General features: G+C 42.4%; 1 protein-coding gene across 2 annotated transcripts in view; it reads left to right on the top strand.

Moving 5' to 3' along the window:
- The window catches only part of nck1b (NCK adaptor protein 1b), a 33035-nt gene that overhangs the window by 2095 nt on the left and 11599 nt on the right, over positions 1 to 19341 (top strand). The window contains exons 2-3 of one of the 2 annotated variants that reach the window (XM_084339868.1): positions 11211 to 11263; positions 11763 to 12003. In XM_084339868.1, coding sequence (XP_084195994.1) covers positions 11778 to 12003 — 226 coding nt within the window. In that variant the 5' untranslated portion in view covers positions 11211 to 11263; positions 11763 to 11777. Of the gene's footprint in view, positions 1 to 11210; positions 11264 to 11762; positions 12004 to 15641; positions 15729 to 19341 lie in introns of those variants that run through there. The other variant, XM_084339869.1, reaches the window with a different exon arrangement.

Consider the following 19341-nt stretch of genomic DNA (forward strand, 5'->3'; position numbering starts at 1 on the left):
GCCGATAAGGCTGTATAATTGTTGGCAAGCTCTACTGGCTTATATTTGTGTGGCCTGTTACAAAACTTGGTCAACAGAGCTGTGGAACAATCAGCCGATTAACACGGCCCGAGTCTTTTATCTCAGATATTAATTTGGAGATATGTGGTCGGTCGTTTAGGGCTGAATCATTTAAGGGGGTAGTAGCAACATGTGTGTCTTTCCAAACGCCAAAGGGGGGATCTTTGTGCAGCTGCTGAATAGTATAGTTTCTGTAATTATTGTCACACTGACAGACCTCTTCGCAGTCTCTCATTAAGGTTTCAGGGAGGTGAGAAGGGGGAGAGAGACATTTGGTCTGCTGCAGCTCTGTTCTCAGTGGGAGTCAGAGGGAGGATAGTCACTGTTTGCTGGGAGAACGATGGCGGAGACCTGCTTACCGGCGTGACCTGCTAGAAGGCTGATATTATATTTCTCTTGGGCGTTGGGGCCAATTTGTAAACCTTGTTAAAATGGCAATTAGGGGACCTATGGAGCACATTTGCACCTATCAGCTGCCATGTCGTGAGCTCACGTTCACCCCCCTGAACTAAAGCTTTCACTATGCATGTGTGCATGTTGATAATGCAGTGATGTGGCCTGGTAAACTTCATCTGTGTCCTATTTATAGTTCCTGTTGACTCAGATACCCTCTAACAGGGCTCTTATTTGAATGATTTGACAGTATTATCTCATGGATGCGCAGGGATGAGTTGCCCTCGCTTCTTCCTAAGTGGCCTCAAGCAACCAAATCTGTCCCCACAGCCTGGGGGGAAAAAAGCAACTGTGCATTATCATTTTAGCCAAAAATCTAATATGGCTTAAAATTTCCCTGCTAAAACGACAAGCCCAGAAATCTTGTCTAGTGAGCGGCTTCCGAGTTCTCTTGAAATTGAGAAACAGGGGATTTTTTTTTTGGTCTCTCCGTTATCTCCCTAATCTCAGTTATTGCATACACTCTCTTCCATTTCCTCTTTTTCTCATGATTTCGTCTCTTTCTGTCTGTCATGTTTTCATTTGACTGCCCTTGTGTGCTCGAATGTGTGAACAGTCAGTAGCAAAGGTACTTACTGTATGGTAACCAAAGTCACCTGCTGGAAAAAAAGGGAATTTAGTCATTTGTCAGGGTGCCAGGAGCAATAAGGGTAAGAATGACACAGTAACTTTTTTAATATATACTTTACTGAAAACGGTTAACAAACAGCTTATAATATGTTTAGCTGGCAGTGCGTGTAAATCAAAGTCATCAAGCACTGCACTGTCGAAGGTGTTTGGTTTGATGACATTTCACTTCTGTAAAATTACGTGCGGTCAAGATATTTGCTATCATTTCTCATTGGGAGTAAATGATTTGACTTCCTCATGTAGGAGAAAAGAAGTGTGCAGTTTCAGTGCTGCTTTTCTCTATTAGTTCATTATGGTTCAGGCTTTTCTTTCAGTGGCTTTTGATGGTGTGAAAAATGAGGATGTGTATACTCTCAGCTCCAGCTGTTATTGTGATGACAACAGTTGTGTATTCGCGACTAAAAAAGCACTGTGTGTCAGAATGTGTTTTAAGAAGTGTAAATTTCCTTCTTGTTTAAAGTAGACTTTTGAGGCGCAGCTGCAGGTTCACTGTGATACACTGAAGCTATTTTTAGGCTGCCCCTATTTCTTGATATTTTGTGAATTTGTTCACAGTAGGAGTAGCTGACAGATCCGCTTCACTCTACCACAGTGTTTAAGACATTTTAGCACCTTTGAGGACTTTTAAATCAGTGACCATATGAAGAACCAGTCAAGCCTTCAAATGGTTCTTCATATAGCTCTATTATAAGTCAATATCCTATCCCAAGACATGTTATGAACCATATTTTTAGTAGAAAATTTGTGCTGTTTAATGTAACATTATGCTTCACTGACCAAAGTCTCTGCACGGCCAGAAACTGCGAGTTTTATGCTCACACTGTACTGATAAATTCGCCGGCCAAGACTGGGTTTGTTTGTCCAGCGACTCTTCCAATCAAGCTTATTCATACAAGATGACCATGTGCTCAACGATGATGAGAGATGATGAGTCAAAAAGAGAGAGCAGTCTTTTTTTTGTGCAGTTCTGCTTTGAACAGAACGTAAGATGGAAAAAATGGAGCTGCAGATGGCTGGAAGATGTAGATAATTAGAGCCTGACCAATACTCGAATTTTGGGGCTGATACTAATATTGGAAAATTCTGATATTAATTATTGGCTGACAATCCCTCAGATGTGATTATCAAACACAGGAGATATATTCAAACTTCCCTGTGTGTATAATGACATGAATGGACTGAAAAAGTAAACTTCACTGGGAATGTAATAATTATAAATTACCCGAAGCATCTTTGTCTTGTATTATAATCTGTCAACAAAGTCTTCACAGTGGCACATATTGGGCGACATATACGACAAAAAAATATGTTGGTTATAGCCCAGTATCTACCGTAATACCGGCCAACAGATATGTTGGTCAGGCTCTACAGATAACATGATCTGTTGCACGACATGTAAAACATTTGGTAATTAAATTACTTAAAAAGAAGCTCAATACATTTTATAGAAGATCTTTTGACAGTTTGTGGGAAATCGGATCTTTGAACTACTCAAACTGCATAACCGAGGACTGAAACTTTGGACATGTCAGAAATTCGACCGATCATCTGAGAGCCAGACTGCTGATTGTTCAGGCAGCTAATCAGGTAATTGTAATTACATAACCTTGACTCGATCCACTTCACTGAGTTGACTGAATCGTCTGGCATCGTGACATCAAACAGTGGTTTCTCGTCTGAAAAGCAGACGATCCAGTTAGCCCCGTGGGGAGGACTAATGCTGCTGTCAAGCAAGCTGTGAGCCAGAACCAAGGAGACATAACAACAATGGTGACCACTATTGTCAAGATGGATGCTGCTTTTCGAAAAACCGGCATATTGGCATGGCAATGCATAAGACCAACTTAAAATGACGTTATATTCAGGCGGATACGTTGGTCGTGAGTGATTGACTAGGGAAAATTTAACCACTTTCTGTGGAGGAGGGGGGTTCAAGTGGAGACAGTGTCAGACTAAAGATGGATTTGTGTAAGGAGTCTTTGTTAGTCTTTTTTTGTGTGATTACAGCATTTTAATATCATGCATTGCTGACTTTCAGAGTCTTGTTTGACATGGACAACATTTTCTGACGGTACCAAAGATGGCTTTAAATAAAATGATGTCAAACAATATTCTAAAAGAACACCCAGTTTCATCAGGCATGGTCCTCCCAGTGTTAGAAAAGCATGTAGACGACGGTTTCTGTGGAAACGTGTTGTCTTGCTCGTCCCGCTCCTATCCAACATCTTGCTGATCTTGTTGATTTGTGCAGACCCCAGATTTTTGTGGCATCGCCATGCAATCTGGAATGCGTCCTGCTCTCAACATGCTCATACACAAGTTCCAACACGTGGCCCTCCCAGACATGTGTCCCAAGTGGCTTGTTTAGTCCTATTGTGACAGCACCCTAGGGCTCATATTTGCCAGGATGTACGAAGACTAAAAGGAAGCCAGCGTATCCATTTCACCTCTCTGACACAGGCTGTCTGGGATTATTATCTTGTGGTTTACAAATGATCTGCTATTTTGACTGCAACAATAGCTTTTTTTCCAGAAGGCTACACTTGCAACTAGGTCTACAGCTACAGCTCATTGCGTGGCCCAGTTTAGATTTTATGTTATCATCTCTTTTACTGACTCCTTAATGCTACTGGTAGTTTTAAAGTAGCCCGACACCACACAAAACCAAACCACAAACAGATTTATTGTACGGTAGTGCTTGATGTTAGGAATCCTTCTGCTTTGTAAACTTGGATTAGTCATTTGGGAAATCCCCCAGAGCTCTCGGAGTTGGTGAGGTAACCTGGAGGTTTATTTTGTTCTTGCCTTGATCCCAGTTTGCTTGGATGTGGCTATCATTGGACCTGTAAGCAAATGGGCCACCCAGAACAACAACTGGCAACTACAGCCACCGGCAGGGCGTGGATGCGGATGTGTAGGCTCTGCTGATGTAGGTGGAGTCTGAGGAAATGGATCCTTTCTTGCAGAGAGGTATTATGTTCTGGTGAGTTTTTGCAAACAGAGAGGATGTAAGTGTTTCTAAGGCCAGTTGTAGACTTCATTAAACTGAATTAGTGTAGATACTAGAAGGTACTTATCAGATCATGTGTGAGTGTCTTCAAAGACTAATGCGGTGGTCTTATTTCTAAATTTAGTCTGTAGGTTTTCTTTGGTTGTTGCAATGTATGATAAGGATGCCTTGATCAGGCTTTTCAGGGCAGATACAGATCACGAATGACTACTTGATTGCGAAAATCTTGGTTTCCTTTTTACTTTCTTTTTTGCAGTATGCACCCATGTAAGACACTGTGAAGCCACAACGTTTGTCTCATGTTTGTGTCATAACTTTTTAGATCTCGAGCTAGTCTCACCATTGCAAATAAATTACTTTTGGATGACAGCATTATACATTCACAGACAAAGACATTTAACCAAAATGTGATTTTTATCAGCAGCTTCACGCTGTGTGGCATCTCATCCTGTTTTTATACAGCCACAAAAAATGCAAGTCAGTTCACCAATGCCATCTCTTTGGGCTAGACGGTATCATCACAACAATCCTCACGTATGCAAAGTGTATAGTATGCATCCGTAATGAATAGTGGAGTGAAAATGGGGAAGTGAAAATTGAGTAAGGCTTGTTTATTTGCCTAATCTTTGTAATGATTCTGAAATTCAGTAACGAGCATCCGGTTTTTATGTTTGATAAAAGACTGAAACCATAGATTTGAATAAGAAATAGGTTATTACAGTTCCAGATCAGTACTGCCAAAGCTGGGCCCGTGGGCCAAAGTTGGCCCGCCATGAGGTTCAAATCGGCCGACCAGATGTTCTAGAGAAAAAATATTTAAATTTGAAGGTGCAATATGTAAGAATTTTGATAAAAACATTCAAAAATTAACAAAAAGAATGTGAGATATCATGTTGAAGAATATCTATTGAAGTTAGCATGCTAACCAGCTAGCCCTGGCCTGTTGTGGTCCAAAGCCCCCGTGCTTGCAGTGTAAGCACCTTCACTTCCTTGGTGCTCCAAGCTCACAGTCTGGACCACTAGCTCCATTGCTACCTGAGCCAACTAGCTAATGGTAACTAGTTAGCAGCATTTATCGCTAACGCTAAATGGCTGTTTATGCTGTTTTATTTTTGTAAGAAAAATGCTCTTTAAATATGTAGGATCCCTTATTAATTTTTCATTGTCACAATCCGAGAACAGCAGGCAGAGTGACACTTAGACGTCAGTTGGGATCCTAGTACCACTTTGCATCGTAAATGCCCTGTAAAATAGGTGTTTGCTTTCAGCCCAGACCCTGCCATTAAGTTTTAGTTTAGGCCCTCCAAGGGAGAAGGTTATGGCACCCCTGCTCTGGAGCAATGAAAGAGCTTTTTGGTCACACATCATATCATTTGGATTTGATTCTCACAAATACCGCTCTTGTCTTTTGAAAAATCATTTCTCTGTACAATAAGTCACAGTGGCCGGGTCAGATTTAGCATTTTGTGGCCAAATTGCTATGCAACATATTTCAAACGGTGGCGTTTGTGTACGCTTCTCACAGATTTGTTTTGAGCACAGAGTGAGCCTTTTGATGTGAAATTGGCCTCAAAGACAGCTTGAAACCTTTGGTGTTAGTTGTTGCTATGAGAGTAAGTCTCTGGCAATTCTCAAAGGACATGAGCTCCGGTCTATTTTAGGCCATTCTCAACTGTTGAGGGTGATCTCGAGGGGTGGATAACCAACTGCTTTCACACAGTCAGGAGTCTATATGCTTAGCCCAAAACTCTGCTTACTGGAACAATATGGTTTTCTTAATGGGGGAACATCATATTTACTCCCTGCAACAGAACATGATCTCAGCTCTTAATTGAAGTACATTACATGCATCAATGCAAAGTGAAGATAAGTTATCAGGACTCATCTTAACTCAGAGGTCAAGCCTGCTCTCTGTCAGATTGCATCACTTTCCCATCATCCGGTCACCCTTGTGTCCACACTTCCTGTCTCACAGCTGGCCTGCCAAGTCTCCCATGACCCTTTGCTGCTGTGCTGCTGTTTTGTTTTGAGAGAATCTAGGACAGCTGGGATGAGATGCAGTCTCATGGGCTTCAGTTGCCGTGGTGCGACGTGAAAAAAAAGCATAAATTCATCGACCAGTCCCGCGCTGTCCGCTGATGAAGTGGACCAGCCCCCCCGTGGCCAAAAGGCGAGTTTTGGTGCGAGTTGGAGGAAGTGCAGCAGTGCCAGAGGGGCTGACTGAGCAGTGAGCATACAGAGCACATTCCAGAAGGCAGCAGAGGCTGTGATTTTAGCAGGCTGTCACAGGGATTAGGTTACTCTGTCTGCCTCTGTGAGCTCATGCTGTTGCTGTCTCAGTGCCTCAGCAATCCTGTCGAGCAGTGGTACGCTGTTTGCTCCTGCTGCGAAGAGAAAGGGATCCATAATTGTTCTCGTTGGCTTGATTAGATATACAGTATCCAGTTGTTGTGACTTCATTTTTACAAAGACTGTCTGATGTCAGCGTGAGCCATTCACTGGAATCCACGCTAACACCATTCCAGTCCTTTTCTTCTTATGCATTGTATCCCAGTATCATGCATTACCAAATAAGCCACTGGGTGTGCTCTTTAACTGGATCTCCACTGTATTTGTGTGTGTCTGTGTGTGTGTTTTTTACTTGGAGACAAGGTGTGTTGTGGCAGCAGCTGTAGACTGCAGGATGTGGTGAACTCCTGTCACTGTTGTTTCATAGTAACTCGCAAAGTTGCACCCTGCATCTCTATTATACAGCTGATATGCAGTTGTTGCGGTTTGTGGTTTCACAGCGCTATTTAAGTCGCCTTTACATTTTATTGCCATTTCTTTGGAAAATCTAAGTAGAAAATCCCACCCGACGCTTTTTATTTACTGAAGATAACGGTGCCAGATTTGGGTTATTGCTCTTTGGCTGATGGGGAAACAGTTGTGACCAGTGTTGGCACTCTTGAGAACATGAGTGGATTACTGATAGTAACACTTGTTGACCTGTCACTGGCCCACAGCTGCTGCTGGAGCAGTAGATAAGATGGGCCCACTCTATCAGCTTGGTATTTAGTAGTTGCCTGTGCTGTATATTTGCATGACACAGATGGGATCACTTCCAACAAAACTGTCTTGTCCTATTATCACCGCACAGAGTTCATTACATTGACTGTATATAAAACAGACGGAGCTTCCAGTTCTGAAAGGTGAAGCCAATGCTAAAGCGCTTTTAACCTACATTCTTTCTAATGGCCAGCAGGGGGCGACTCCACTGGTTTAAAAAATTAGTCGCATTGTATTTAAGATTATTAGAAAATGACCCTACTTCTCACTTGCTGTCGGTAAACAGTTTCCTAATGAGTTTATGGTGTTAATTGCTTGTTTCAAGTCGTCTACAAAACAACATGATGATCTAGCTTATCCCTCATAAGTAATAAACCTGCCTACTTATTGATACGATCTATTAAATCTGCCTTTTTTTTTTAGCAACTGAGATCAGGATTTCTGGGTCAAATTGGGATTCTTGCAATTTCTGTTTCTCTTTTTTGCTTTTGACAGTAGTTAGACCTTTAGTGTTATCAATGTTGCTTACGCTGTTGCCAACAGTAATACCCCAGGGAAATGCTTGAAGGGGGAATTATAAAAGTTGTCTGTGTCCGCCTTAAGTCATTTTATTAAAGCAAATTGCCAATGATGCTTGAGGTCTAGCTTCGTCAATGTGAGAAATTGCTTATTTATATCTCTTGATCGAACTAAACAAGCGATATGAAGTGCTCGGGCTGGGCTCTGGGAAATTATGATTTTTTTTTCTCCACAATTTTCTGACATTTTGGCGACTAAAGCAAGTGGTTCTCAAACTTTTTTAAAGGTCATCACTGACACAAATTAGACCTCGAACCCTCATTAGTTAAGATTTAGTCCCGGGCACCCCCTCAAGGACCCCTGGGGGTTCTCGGATCCCACTTAAGGAGAAACTGAGTTTTATTGATTATGAAATAATTAGTTGCTGTTCATTTGTGCTGTGAGGGAGCAGTAATAAGGTCAACTGCTGTTGAGGTAGTGTAAAGTACTTTCTGCTGCTTTACTCTGCTGTTGAAGCATTCAAAAGCTCTTATTATGAAGTTGCCACAGGTACTGCTACCTTTAAATTATGTTCATTTCAAAGCAAAAGATACAAATATTCTCCTCTGTCAGCACCTCACTGTGTAATACTGCAAGAGAGAAGTAGTAGCCCCAGAGAAGAAGCAGGCACAGTTAGCTGGGAAAACCCTGCAGTCACCACCGGCCACCAGATCTGACCACCTGTCTTCAATCCATGTGGTCTGGTCGCCCATGTTGACAACCTCAAAGCTCGTGCATACAGAGTTGGTTTTGCTTTATGTCTGGTACCCAAGTTATTTTCAGAGTCGGACATGCTTCTACAAAACATCTATACAACTAGTTACTCATTACAAATTTCATAAGCTATTTGATGGGGAGCAGTGATTCATTGCATCATATCATCTGTGACAATCTTGTCCTAATTTCCATTTGGCAACTGCTTAACTTTTCCCTTTAACATCCGGGGTAATTCTCCTTCGCCTTCATGCCTTTCTAAATAGTCACTGAACAGCTTTGTTATACACCTTTTTTAAGTGTTGAAAGTGTCAAATGTGTTGACAACAATGCTGATAAACTATTGTCACTTCTCAAATAGAGCTTTAAAAGGATTTGTTGATCGAAAGGATATAGATTAATCATTCTGGTTCCAGCTTCTTTAAATATTAGGATTTGCTGCTTTTCTTTATCATAAATGAAGAGTCTTTGGGTTTTGGACAGTTTGAAGGCATCACTTTGGAAAATGTGTTGAGCATTTATCACAATATTTTGACATTTTAAAGACTGAACAATTGATCGATTCATTGTGAAAATAATTGTTAGTTGCAGCCCTGTAATCAAACTGACATATTATGACAGGAAGACGTCTCCAAACAGGTACCACCATGATCTGTTTTCGTGATCTCGAAACTGGATTAGACATCCTTTAAACTCAAAAAGGCTCTCAAAAAGCAGGACCTAGCATGTTTGCTTCAACAGCAAACCTATAAAACTATTGGTTATGTATGAGAAACAAAGTTAAAACAAATGGAAGCATGAAATCAGACTCTGATCAGACTTGCATAACTCTGTTGGGTCGGTGATGGACTGGGTACCTGTTAATTCTGCCAGGCAGCAGGGTAAACGGAGATTCACTGTGTATATGACACCGTTAGAGCAGTTTGACCCGCCTGACCTTGTTTTTAGTGCTTTGGGGTGTCGTGTGGCCTTGGCTCAGTCTGGAGCTGCGCGATTAGCTCCGAGCATCTGTCGCCCAACTTTTTGATCCTCCCTCACATCTGCACTAGCGTAAAGTCACTGCGGCGTTAATGTGCACTTAGTGCTCAGTCACTCTAGACGTTGGGTGGTGATGGCAGTTAAAAGAAAGTGAGACTGGGATGCAAGGCACTTTCTGGAAGTGGGACATAGCTGAGAAAGGGATAGTGCATTGATGATTATTTCATGTGCTGTATGGAGAGTATAAAATGGAAAAAGATAGTAAGGGAGGGATGTTGTAAATGGAGAAGGAGTGCATATACACACTTGTCAGCCTCTTTGGCAGACAGCTCTCCAGCCCAGCCCAGGGAGTGGAGAGATTGTTGCCTTTGTCTTGGTGAAAGAGGCAGCACTCGAGGAGAGTAAATCAGCTCTTTGTTTTTCTGTGCCGCTCCCTAACATGTCTCCCAGTGTTCATTAATTTAATTAGAGATGGAAAAGGGGCAGGCAATGACATGCCATTAGATAAAACCACAGCATACACCCTTAATGTGCCTTGGTAAACGAAGTCGAAAACACTCAATAGGGAAAAAGACCACAGGAGTCCCCCTTAAAGCCAGTTTGGGATCTTAGCATTGCACATTTTAGCTTTAAGCTCTTGTCATGATCTAATGCACCTTTCATCCACTCAAGAAGTTCTTCTCAGATTAGCCTTGGCTTATTTACTGTGTATTTTACTCCTCTTGGCTAATCATGCTGTACATAAGCTTATGTTTGCCTAAGATCAGGTTCGGGGGCCTATCTCAAGGCCAGCTGCAGCTGAAACTTAGACACTCCTGCCTCAAATAAAAAGACCAAGAGCTCTCAATCAATGAGGTCAGTGTCTGGTCCCTGAAGTCGGTCAGGGGGTGGGGGGAAAGGTGAAACTCCATCCACTCCCATGACATCAGAGCAGCTAAGCAGCCGCTTCAGTAGTGCCCTGCTCCTTCAGTGCTGCAGCATTAACCTAAGCATAGCCTAGCTGTGCTCATGGCTACATGGGTCATAAGACCAGTCGGTTGTGAATGTGCTCATTGTTGAACACAAACAAGTTTTGATTGTGGATCACAGCACTCCCAAATGATAATTTTAACATGACCAGGGAACTTCTTGTGATAAGCAACTTTGCAAACAATGGAGCCTTGCTTGTAATGCGGATCACATAATCACAGCATTTGCATAGGCTGCACACTCAGGAATATTTATAGGCTCATGCTAAATTTGAAGCAGTATCCTCCATCATTAGTGCTCAGTGAGAGCTTCACTTGCTGACGTAGCCACACTGCTGACGCACAGCGCCCCTCTTCTTCACTTCCCTGTTGCAGTAATCTTTCTCTGCCATCTTCCTGGCTCCTAGGTTCATGTTTGATGCCTGACACAATAGACAATCGTTGGACAGCTTCTGAGAGGAAATCATCCCCTCTGTAAATGTATGAAGAATGTGGATACTAGGAGATTGGCCCTGTACACTCTGACTGAAAAGAATAGTCATTTACATCTGTTATTTCAAGAGTACAATTGGTGGGGTGAAATTATGTCTGAAGAGACTAAACTGTGGAAATGGTAGCTGGCATTTCTTCTGGATATATTTGGATAAAACTCTCCATATCTTGACATGGACCGTGGCCTTCAAGTCACTTAAACAGAAATAAAGTTTTTGAGTATTGAAGAAATCTTTGGGCACATTCTGAGAAGAGTCAAATTGTAATCCTTATGCATTGTCTGTTATTTTGTTTTCTAGGTCAACAGAGACGTATCGGAGCCCTTGAAGTTCTCAGCTTTGATGCAGTACAGGTACAGCTGTCTATTTCCAAACACAGTTTCTAAATTTACTTTTGGCGTGTGTCTTACAGCGCCTAATCATTGTGCCCTGAGCGAAACGTAAAATTGGGGAATGAAATGTATGAAGGATGGATAAATGGAGAGGAAACAGATTCTCTTCATAGATAGTTGAGATATGTCTGTTTAAAGGAAGGTTCTGTTAAAATTGCATTCAAATATATATATTTTTTTGTTAATTTCCTAGTTATGTTTATGTAATTAATAGTGCTGGACCTGAATACTCGACAATTTTGATTTTTGTTAGTTGGGAAGGTATTTATGTTCAAGGTCCAGGTATAATAACAACCACTAAACTATATTTGGTGACCAATTTTAGCACTTCTTTCATGTATTTATTTTTTACCGAAGCTCCCTTCATTGCCTATTTGCTTGTCCTTCTTGCAAAAGAAGTGAACAAGAAAAAGAGGCCACTCTGACGCCCGTTCTCCGTCCTCTCTTCTCTCTCCACCAGTGCACCTAGTGCAAGATGACGGAAGAGGTGATTGTCATCGCCAAGTTCGACTACATGGCCCAGCAGGACCAGGAGCTGGATATCAAGAAAAACGAACGCCTCTGGCTCCTCGACGACTCCAAGTCCTGGTGGAGGGTTCGAAATGCCACCAACAAAACAGGCTTTGTGCCGTCCAACTACGTGGAGAGGAAAAACAGCGCCAGGAAAGCTTCTATTGTCAAGAATCTCAAAGACACACTCGGTAAAACAATCAGTTATCATCTCTTTAAGTTTGCAAATGTTGAATTCAACATGTGGTAGTTTAATCAGCGGTATTTCATTAACCCGTATAGGTGTTTGCACTCTAAACATGTCCTTCAGTCACTCATAGTATCTATATGACTGACTGGCTCTCTGATTTATTCACACAATTGGTTCTTGTTACTTAACCTAAATGCGGCTGCAGCCGAAATATCTAGCAGGTACCTATCTAGGCCAGTACTTACCTCGTTTGTTTTTGACCACATTGTTGTGGTATCTTATGTACAGTACAACAGCCTCCACAGGAAGATGGTCTCAGGCTGATGTCTGATTGGTTGAAATGCTGAGAGCTGCTTTCTTTTCACAGCAGACAGAGACTGAAACTTTAGTATCTGACTGGACTGTCTACGGTGTAGTGTGTAGTGTCTGTAGGGTGCCGTTTTTCCATTTTACCTTTAGGCATTTGCACAGGTAAGACTAATACATTTCTTTTATTTCAGGTGTTTTATTGAAGTTTAATTACAGATATAAAGTTTTTTGCTGATCTGTTTTGTGTTAAAAAAAAATCTTAATAGCTCCTCTTTCTGTTTGTGTGTGAGCAACAGTAACAGAGGGTATCCTCCTGCCCTTTTATCACAGCCAGGATTGATACAGCACAGGTGTTGTCTGCTCTGTCAACACAACCGTAATATTTCTGGGCGCTCCCATTCGCCAAGGGCCTTGTACTTCCTGCAGCAAGCCAAGTGTAACTGCGTATGTAAGCCAAGGTTACCATTTGTCATAGCGTAATTCTTCTTGATGACAGACAGTCATGATCATTTGGGATATACACTCTGACCACTGGCATCCAGTGTGGAACACAGCCACATAGCCTGGCATTTGTTTTGCTTCCCATTTCACTTTTTGATAATTTCGTCGATGCTTTCGCGCTCTAATCTTCAACGCGTTCTGCTCCGCGGGGCATTAGTGTCTCATTTAAGAGCATGATGGGATAACCATGTTTGTTGGCGTTTGTCTAGCCTAGATCTCATCAGATTAGGTTAAAGGTTGTACAACAGCCACTGACACTTAAATGCACACTCAAACAGGCCTGCATCATGTTGAAAATTAAAATCGAGTTGTGCTGTTTTATACAGGCTTGAGATATTAATACAGTACTTTATATTCATTCATTGTATTTTGGTTTGCTGAGCGAGAACGACGAAGCCAACACCTGCTTTTTATAGGCCCGCTCGACAAAAACACAATATCAGACCACGCTTGTGAGAATGACACAACACGTAGCCCTATCGCCTTCACTCATGTTTGATGTGGTGATGCTAAGTACCGCTGCGTAGGATGACCTGTGCGAGGAAGCCCTGAGCCCTGAGCCCCCGGGGTGGCTTGTCCTCATACAGTGGACCGAAAGAGATACAGATGGGGTGTTCTTAGTACTGTTAACCAGAAGTGTGTCATCCAATTATGACTCTATCATGCACTGCAGTGTTCGCAAAACACTTATCAGTCAGACACGTGAGCCTCCTCTTCCTGTAAGCTGCAGTGTTTTTTTTTTTTAAATGTGTGTGAGCGTGAGAGACTGGTGACAATCGGACAGCGCTGTTTGCTGAAATGCTCTGAAATGTGATACAGGAAGAGGCCTCTTTGCTGTAGCTGTTTGTGTATATACAGCTCATTCACTTTTTTTTCCCTTGCACTGTCAGACATCTTCTTGATCGCACATCCTTTAAAGGCACAGTTCACCCCAAAATTTAAACTACATATTTTTCCCCTTTACTTGTTCTGTTCTGTTCTGTTCTGTACACTTTCTTCCATCTTTTTTCTCCTGTTAAAATTTTTAACAATTTTTAATTTTTTTTTAATAAGTTTTTCCTCACTTGAATCGAGGGTCTACGGACGGAGGATGTCGTTCACAGTACAGATAGTAAAGCCCACTGAGGCCATGTGATTGTGATTTTGGGCAATATAAATCAAATTGATTTGATTTAGAGACTTCCACTTTCCAAATGTTATCGAACCAAGTGGATCAAATTGTTGACAGAGAAATAAGTCATTTCGCTGGGGTTCTTCAAAAATGTGTCTAGCCGGGAAACAGTCTTTTGAACCCAGTGCATCACGTGATGAGTTTGGCTGCTGTTGTTGGCTTCAAACTCTTTCTGGGGGCTTGACTAAGCTAGCCAACGTTACAGCTCTGCTGAGGAGTTTATATTCACATCCCACCCATGCTTCCTTGGTTGGTGATCCGGTGCAGTAGAAAGAAAACAGATCCTTCATGAAACTGTTCACAACAAGGTCAGTGGATTATCTTGAGTAACCGGGTCACTATTTCTGGAAAGAGACATTGCAGTTGAGTTTATCAAATTTATTTTTTTGCTGCTTTGAGCACCACAAACCAGAGTGCTATTATATTTGAGAGAGGGCAGACATCTCTATGACCGATATCTCCAAAACTCAGCAGCTCACACCAAAACAATTTAGATGGGAACAGATAAGAGGAAAAAACTGTTCCTTTACAAGACCTTTCCCCTTTGTTTTGCTCGACCTGTGCATATGCATTGTTTAACTGCTGCACTATTAGTCTGTCCTGTCTGTTTTGCCCTTAACTTCCTAGGTTTATATGTCTGCTGCTTGTGTGTGTGTGTGCGTGTGGTTGGGTGAGGGTATGTGTCGTCATGCGCCACAGCCGCGAGCCCCGCAACAACTTCCCACCTGTCACTACATCCATTGATCAAATAACCTCAGGTGAACAGCTGCACGGATGACACACAGGCTCAGGTCTCACACACAAAGCCAATAAAACACAAGCTAATGTAAAACACGAGTTAAGTCGAAACGGAGCCTTGTTAAACAGCGATGCAATCATAGAGGGCTTGTAAATACTTCACCTTCATTTATTGTTTTTTATGATCTATAAGTAGATTTAAGAGGTTTTAACTGGTGGATTGTGGGTGGTTGTGTTTTTTTAGCGTGTGTGGGAGAACAATAAGAAACAGCGCCTGTATGAAGACCACACTTTAATATTTTATGTGGGAGGAAAAAATCTCTCTCCTTTCTTTCTTTTTTTCTTTTTTTTGAATCGAGCCTGTCGCTGGGTGTGGACTGGTGTCATCATTTAGAAGAATGTGTGAGACTATGATCCGTCTGCAGATGGCTGTGTTTTGGTGTGTGTGTGTTTCGATGGTAGAGGACTCATGTTTCCTGGGTTTGTTGTAAAGTTGTGAGTGCGTCTCTACAAACAACTGCCGTCATGTGACACTTAGCACTCTCTGACTCACCGAGCTGTTGCAACGTCCCCACAGATCCCTTTTTTTGAAAACGCCACCCTCTTGCTAACGCCACTCTGCTGCTAAATGATGGAATAGCTCCTCCACTTTCTCCATATCTCTCTTCTTTCATCTCTTTTTCTTTCTCTGAGTCGGAGCTTCGACCTCCCCCCCCCTCCTCTTCCCTCCCTCCGTCCTTCTTCCCCTTTCCATGAGGCCTCTGTTCTCAGCCTTCCAGAGCTGAACCGGAGGCCTCTCTATCCCGCTCTCTCATTGGCCGAGCCTGACCCACATGCTCACCGAGTGGGCCGCCCCTGCTCCGCTATCCGCCCCAGCTCTCTGGGTGTTCACATGGAATAACTCTACAGCTGCAGTGGGAAGAGAGCAGGGGCCGGGAAGGAGACAGACAGAGGGAGAGCCAGCGAGCCCAAAATGGACATGGCTAACCTATTCAAACATTTCTTTCGTGAGTTTTTTTTCAACTTTCTTCGTCCTTTGTAGTTGCTTAATCAAAGTTGTTCTGACTTGTCTGTGGTGTGAATAGCTTTTGTCTGAAGTTTGAGCGGCTCTTTTTTTCTCTCGGGGTTGTCAAGCTGTATTTTTTTCTTCCCTTTCTGATTTTTCACTTTGGTTAGCGAGTCGGTTTCAGCTTCAGGTCGGCCAGAGGAACGTGTCATAATTAGAGCGGGCAGGAAACTGATTTTTGCGCTAACATGTTGTGCTGGCAGGGCGAGGGAGAGAGGGTGTCTCAACAGCTTTTGAGGCTGTCTGTGAGAGCGGCTGCAAACACTGGGTGGATATGCTGTTTGAAAAGCCTTCTGCTGAGCTGAAGCCTGTAATTGCCTCAGCAATCCTTCTCTGTCTTTCTTTTACACACACACATACTCAGTGATATGTTTTTCTAGTTTGTCCTACTGAGTGGGCTGCAGCTGAGTGGATTACATTATCATGCTTGAAGACCCCCCCCACCCCTCCTCTCCGCTCTGTTTAGGAATATCTTGAAGACATAGTCTGTTTTCTTTTATGCTGCCCTCAGGGCGAGCTCGCTCATTCTGGGAGGGTCCCTCCACCCCACCGCCAGTCATGAGCTACAGTCGAAGGGACGCGGGGTGTTCATGTAGAACACTGTAGTCATTGTGCGTAGGGGAGGAAGGGGTCTCTGCTGATTGATGGGTCCCGGGCTCCCATCTCCTGCACCTCGCCCGGTTATCAGAGGAATGTCATTACCTCGGCAGCTCCGCGGTTCATGGATACTTTACAGCCACGCTGACACACTTTTTCAAAAGGCGCTGGCGCACACCCATGTTGTAATCTCACCTTGTAACTGTTGAGTGGTATCTCCTGTCTCTGCCTATCTTCCCTGCTTGTGTTTATGTGTGTGTGTGGGTTCGCTGACTGGCCTTGTTTGTAGCCTGAAGAGTGTAAAGGGCTGAGAAGAAGATAGAGATGAGCTAACAAACCTTTTGCTTGTGTAAACTGAGAGCTGTTAGTCTCCCTTCTCTCTCTCTCTTTCCCCTCCCTCTGTTTTCCTGTTTCTCAGCCTCCCCAGCGAGCGGAAACTCTAATTTGAGCCACATTTCTGCCTGAGCTTCGGAGGAGTGCAGGCCAGAGAGGAAGTGAGAAGTTAGAAGGAAGTTGAATCATTGTGCAGGGGTCTGTCAGTTGGACTTCTTCTCTATCCCTTCCCAACTCCCGCTTCTTTTCTCTCCAAACCACCACTCGCCGTTTCTCCAGACCAGAAAAGCAAAAGACACGTTCATAATTAAGAGATTGGCGGCTGAGTCGTCAACGTCACTTACTCAGGCCTCAGATGTTTTTCTCTTGTACGGCTGTCCACCCTGTTTTTACTGTGGCTTCTGCCATTAAGGGATGACTTAGAGGAAGTGAGCAGTGGTCTGGTCTTGTTGAAGAGCAGCCAGTGCTGTAAACATGCTAGGAGAGAACTGTGGTAACGTCTACAGCACAGCTCATTCATTTTTCTGATTAATTGATGAACTGTGTGGTCTATGGAAGAGCTGCAACCATTAATTAATTGACAGAAAATTAATAATTGTACTTATTTTTAAAGATGTTTTTGCTGGTTCCAGCTGTTTAGTTATGAGGATTTGATGTGTTTTGTTGTTGGTTGTTGACATTTAATGAACAAAGTGGTTCATTTAAGAAAATAATAGGTTGATAAAAATCCTTGGTGGCTAGCCGAGTCTGCAGAATGTCAGCAAATGACAAAAAAATGTCCATCAAAAGTTCCCAGAGCACGTGGTCACATCTTAAAATGACTTGTTTTGTCCAAACTGAAAGATAATCCATTTACTATCATGAATAAGAAATTCCCATTTGACAAGCTGGAACCAGTATTTCTTGTCTGATTGTATAAAGAAATAGTTAAACAGTTAATTATCAAATTCAGTGGTGGAAATAAAAAGGGCACCAGCTGTATGCCGGCACCGTAGAGGGCACTTTCATCATGTTTTATCCTCCAAGAGGGCATTTTTTCGAACATGGTGGCATCCACAGTGATCAAATACTTTCTGATTAATTTTCGACCAATTAATTGCTCTCGCTCTAATAGTCTGGTTTCCTGATTTGAATGGTTCAGCTGGTTTTCTGAGAGTAATAACCCTTTTGTTGAACTCAAATAACTTTGTGTTTTGTCTATGTGGTTGTTTCATTTTTTAGTTGAACTTCCATGACATTAGTCGAGCCGGCTATTTAACCTCAATACTTTGTTACTCAATGAAACCAACAAGTAAATCAACAAGGTTGGGACACTGATTAGTCAGGTGGTACCAGCTTTATAATCTTATTTTATTATTTCTTGATCGGTCAGTTTCAGATTTAAATAAATATTATGACATAGAGGGTTTTTAAAGGTGATATTTATATGTCTAAATAAACTAAATAGACTTTCACAACTGAATTAACAAACTGACCTTCAATTTCATTCTGTTTTACTTTGTTTATATGTGGCGTACCCTGCCATCTTTCTAGCTTTAAACAGTGTTCTGGGGACCTTATTTTCCTCTGAGGACAGCTTGTTTATTCAGTAATGGAAAAAAATAAACATCCCAAACTATCCAAAACTACATAGTGCCTCTTTGACATTCATAAACATTGGCCTCTTACGTTAAATGAGAAAAAAAATGGTTTGCTAGGCTAACAACACCCAGCCCTGGTTATTACAGATTTTTAAAGGGGCCACAAAAGCCCCTTGCTGTTGACCTTGCTGCCCACAAAGAGTCATTTCTAAATGCATTTGTCATTGTTTAGCACAGTACAGCAATCAGTGTCACGTCATTTGTTACTTTACTGGTGTAGCAAAATAATACAGGATGAAGTGAAAGAAATCTCCTGGTGTTGATCTGAGCTGTTGATACTTTAAATATGCTTCGAATTGGGTCACGAGCATAGAGGTTAACAAAAATAGGTCGAGTGACAAAACTTTCGAAAAGGAGTTTTTGACAGATAGAAACGAAACAGGATTTGAAAGTGGCTTAATCACTCCGGTGTTGCTACAGTGTCGCACAGTCATCAACAACCTGGCTTGATTAAGAAACCAGTAGGCTTCCAGAAACTAAGTTAGATTATTGCTGGAGTTAATACAACCACCGGTTCGTTTTATTATCAGGAAAGACTCTACTTGGCGTAGCCTCTGACAGCAGTGCTGTAAAAACCAAATGGAGCGCTCCCTCCGCTCCATCACAGACACTGATGGCTGCCTGCTTTTGATGTCTCCGACGGCTGAAGTTGAAAGAGCTTTGCATGTTTCCTGCGCAGCCATCAGTCAGTCATGTTAGCAGCTTGATTGAAGCCGTCGTCTTAAAAGGCAGTCCCGATCCATCAACGCCGAAGAATACGCCAACTCACTCTTGCGTGCCTTCTCTTTTAGCTCGTTTGACTCACCCTTTCTGACTGCACTTGGTATCATTACATTTAATGTGTAAGTCTCTCACATCAGACCATATGGTTGAGGGTTGCTGCGTTGCGTCACATGTCTGGCGGAGGCCAGTCACACATTGTTGTCGCACTTTCAATTGCCATGAACGCAGAGCGCTTTCTGAGAATCCTACAGTCTCAACAGT

The sequence above is a fragment of the Pagrus pagrus genome (genome assembly GCF_965226575.1).
Source record: "Pagrus pagrus genome assembly, chromosome: 20".
Taxonomy (NCBI): Eukaryota; Metazoa; Chordata; class Actinopteri; order Spariformes; family Sparidae; genus Pagrus; species Pagrus pagrus.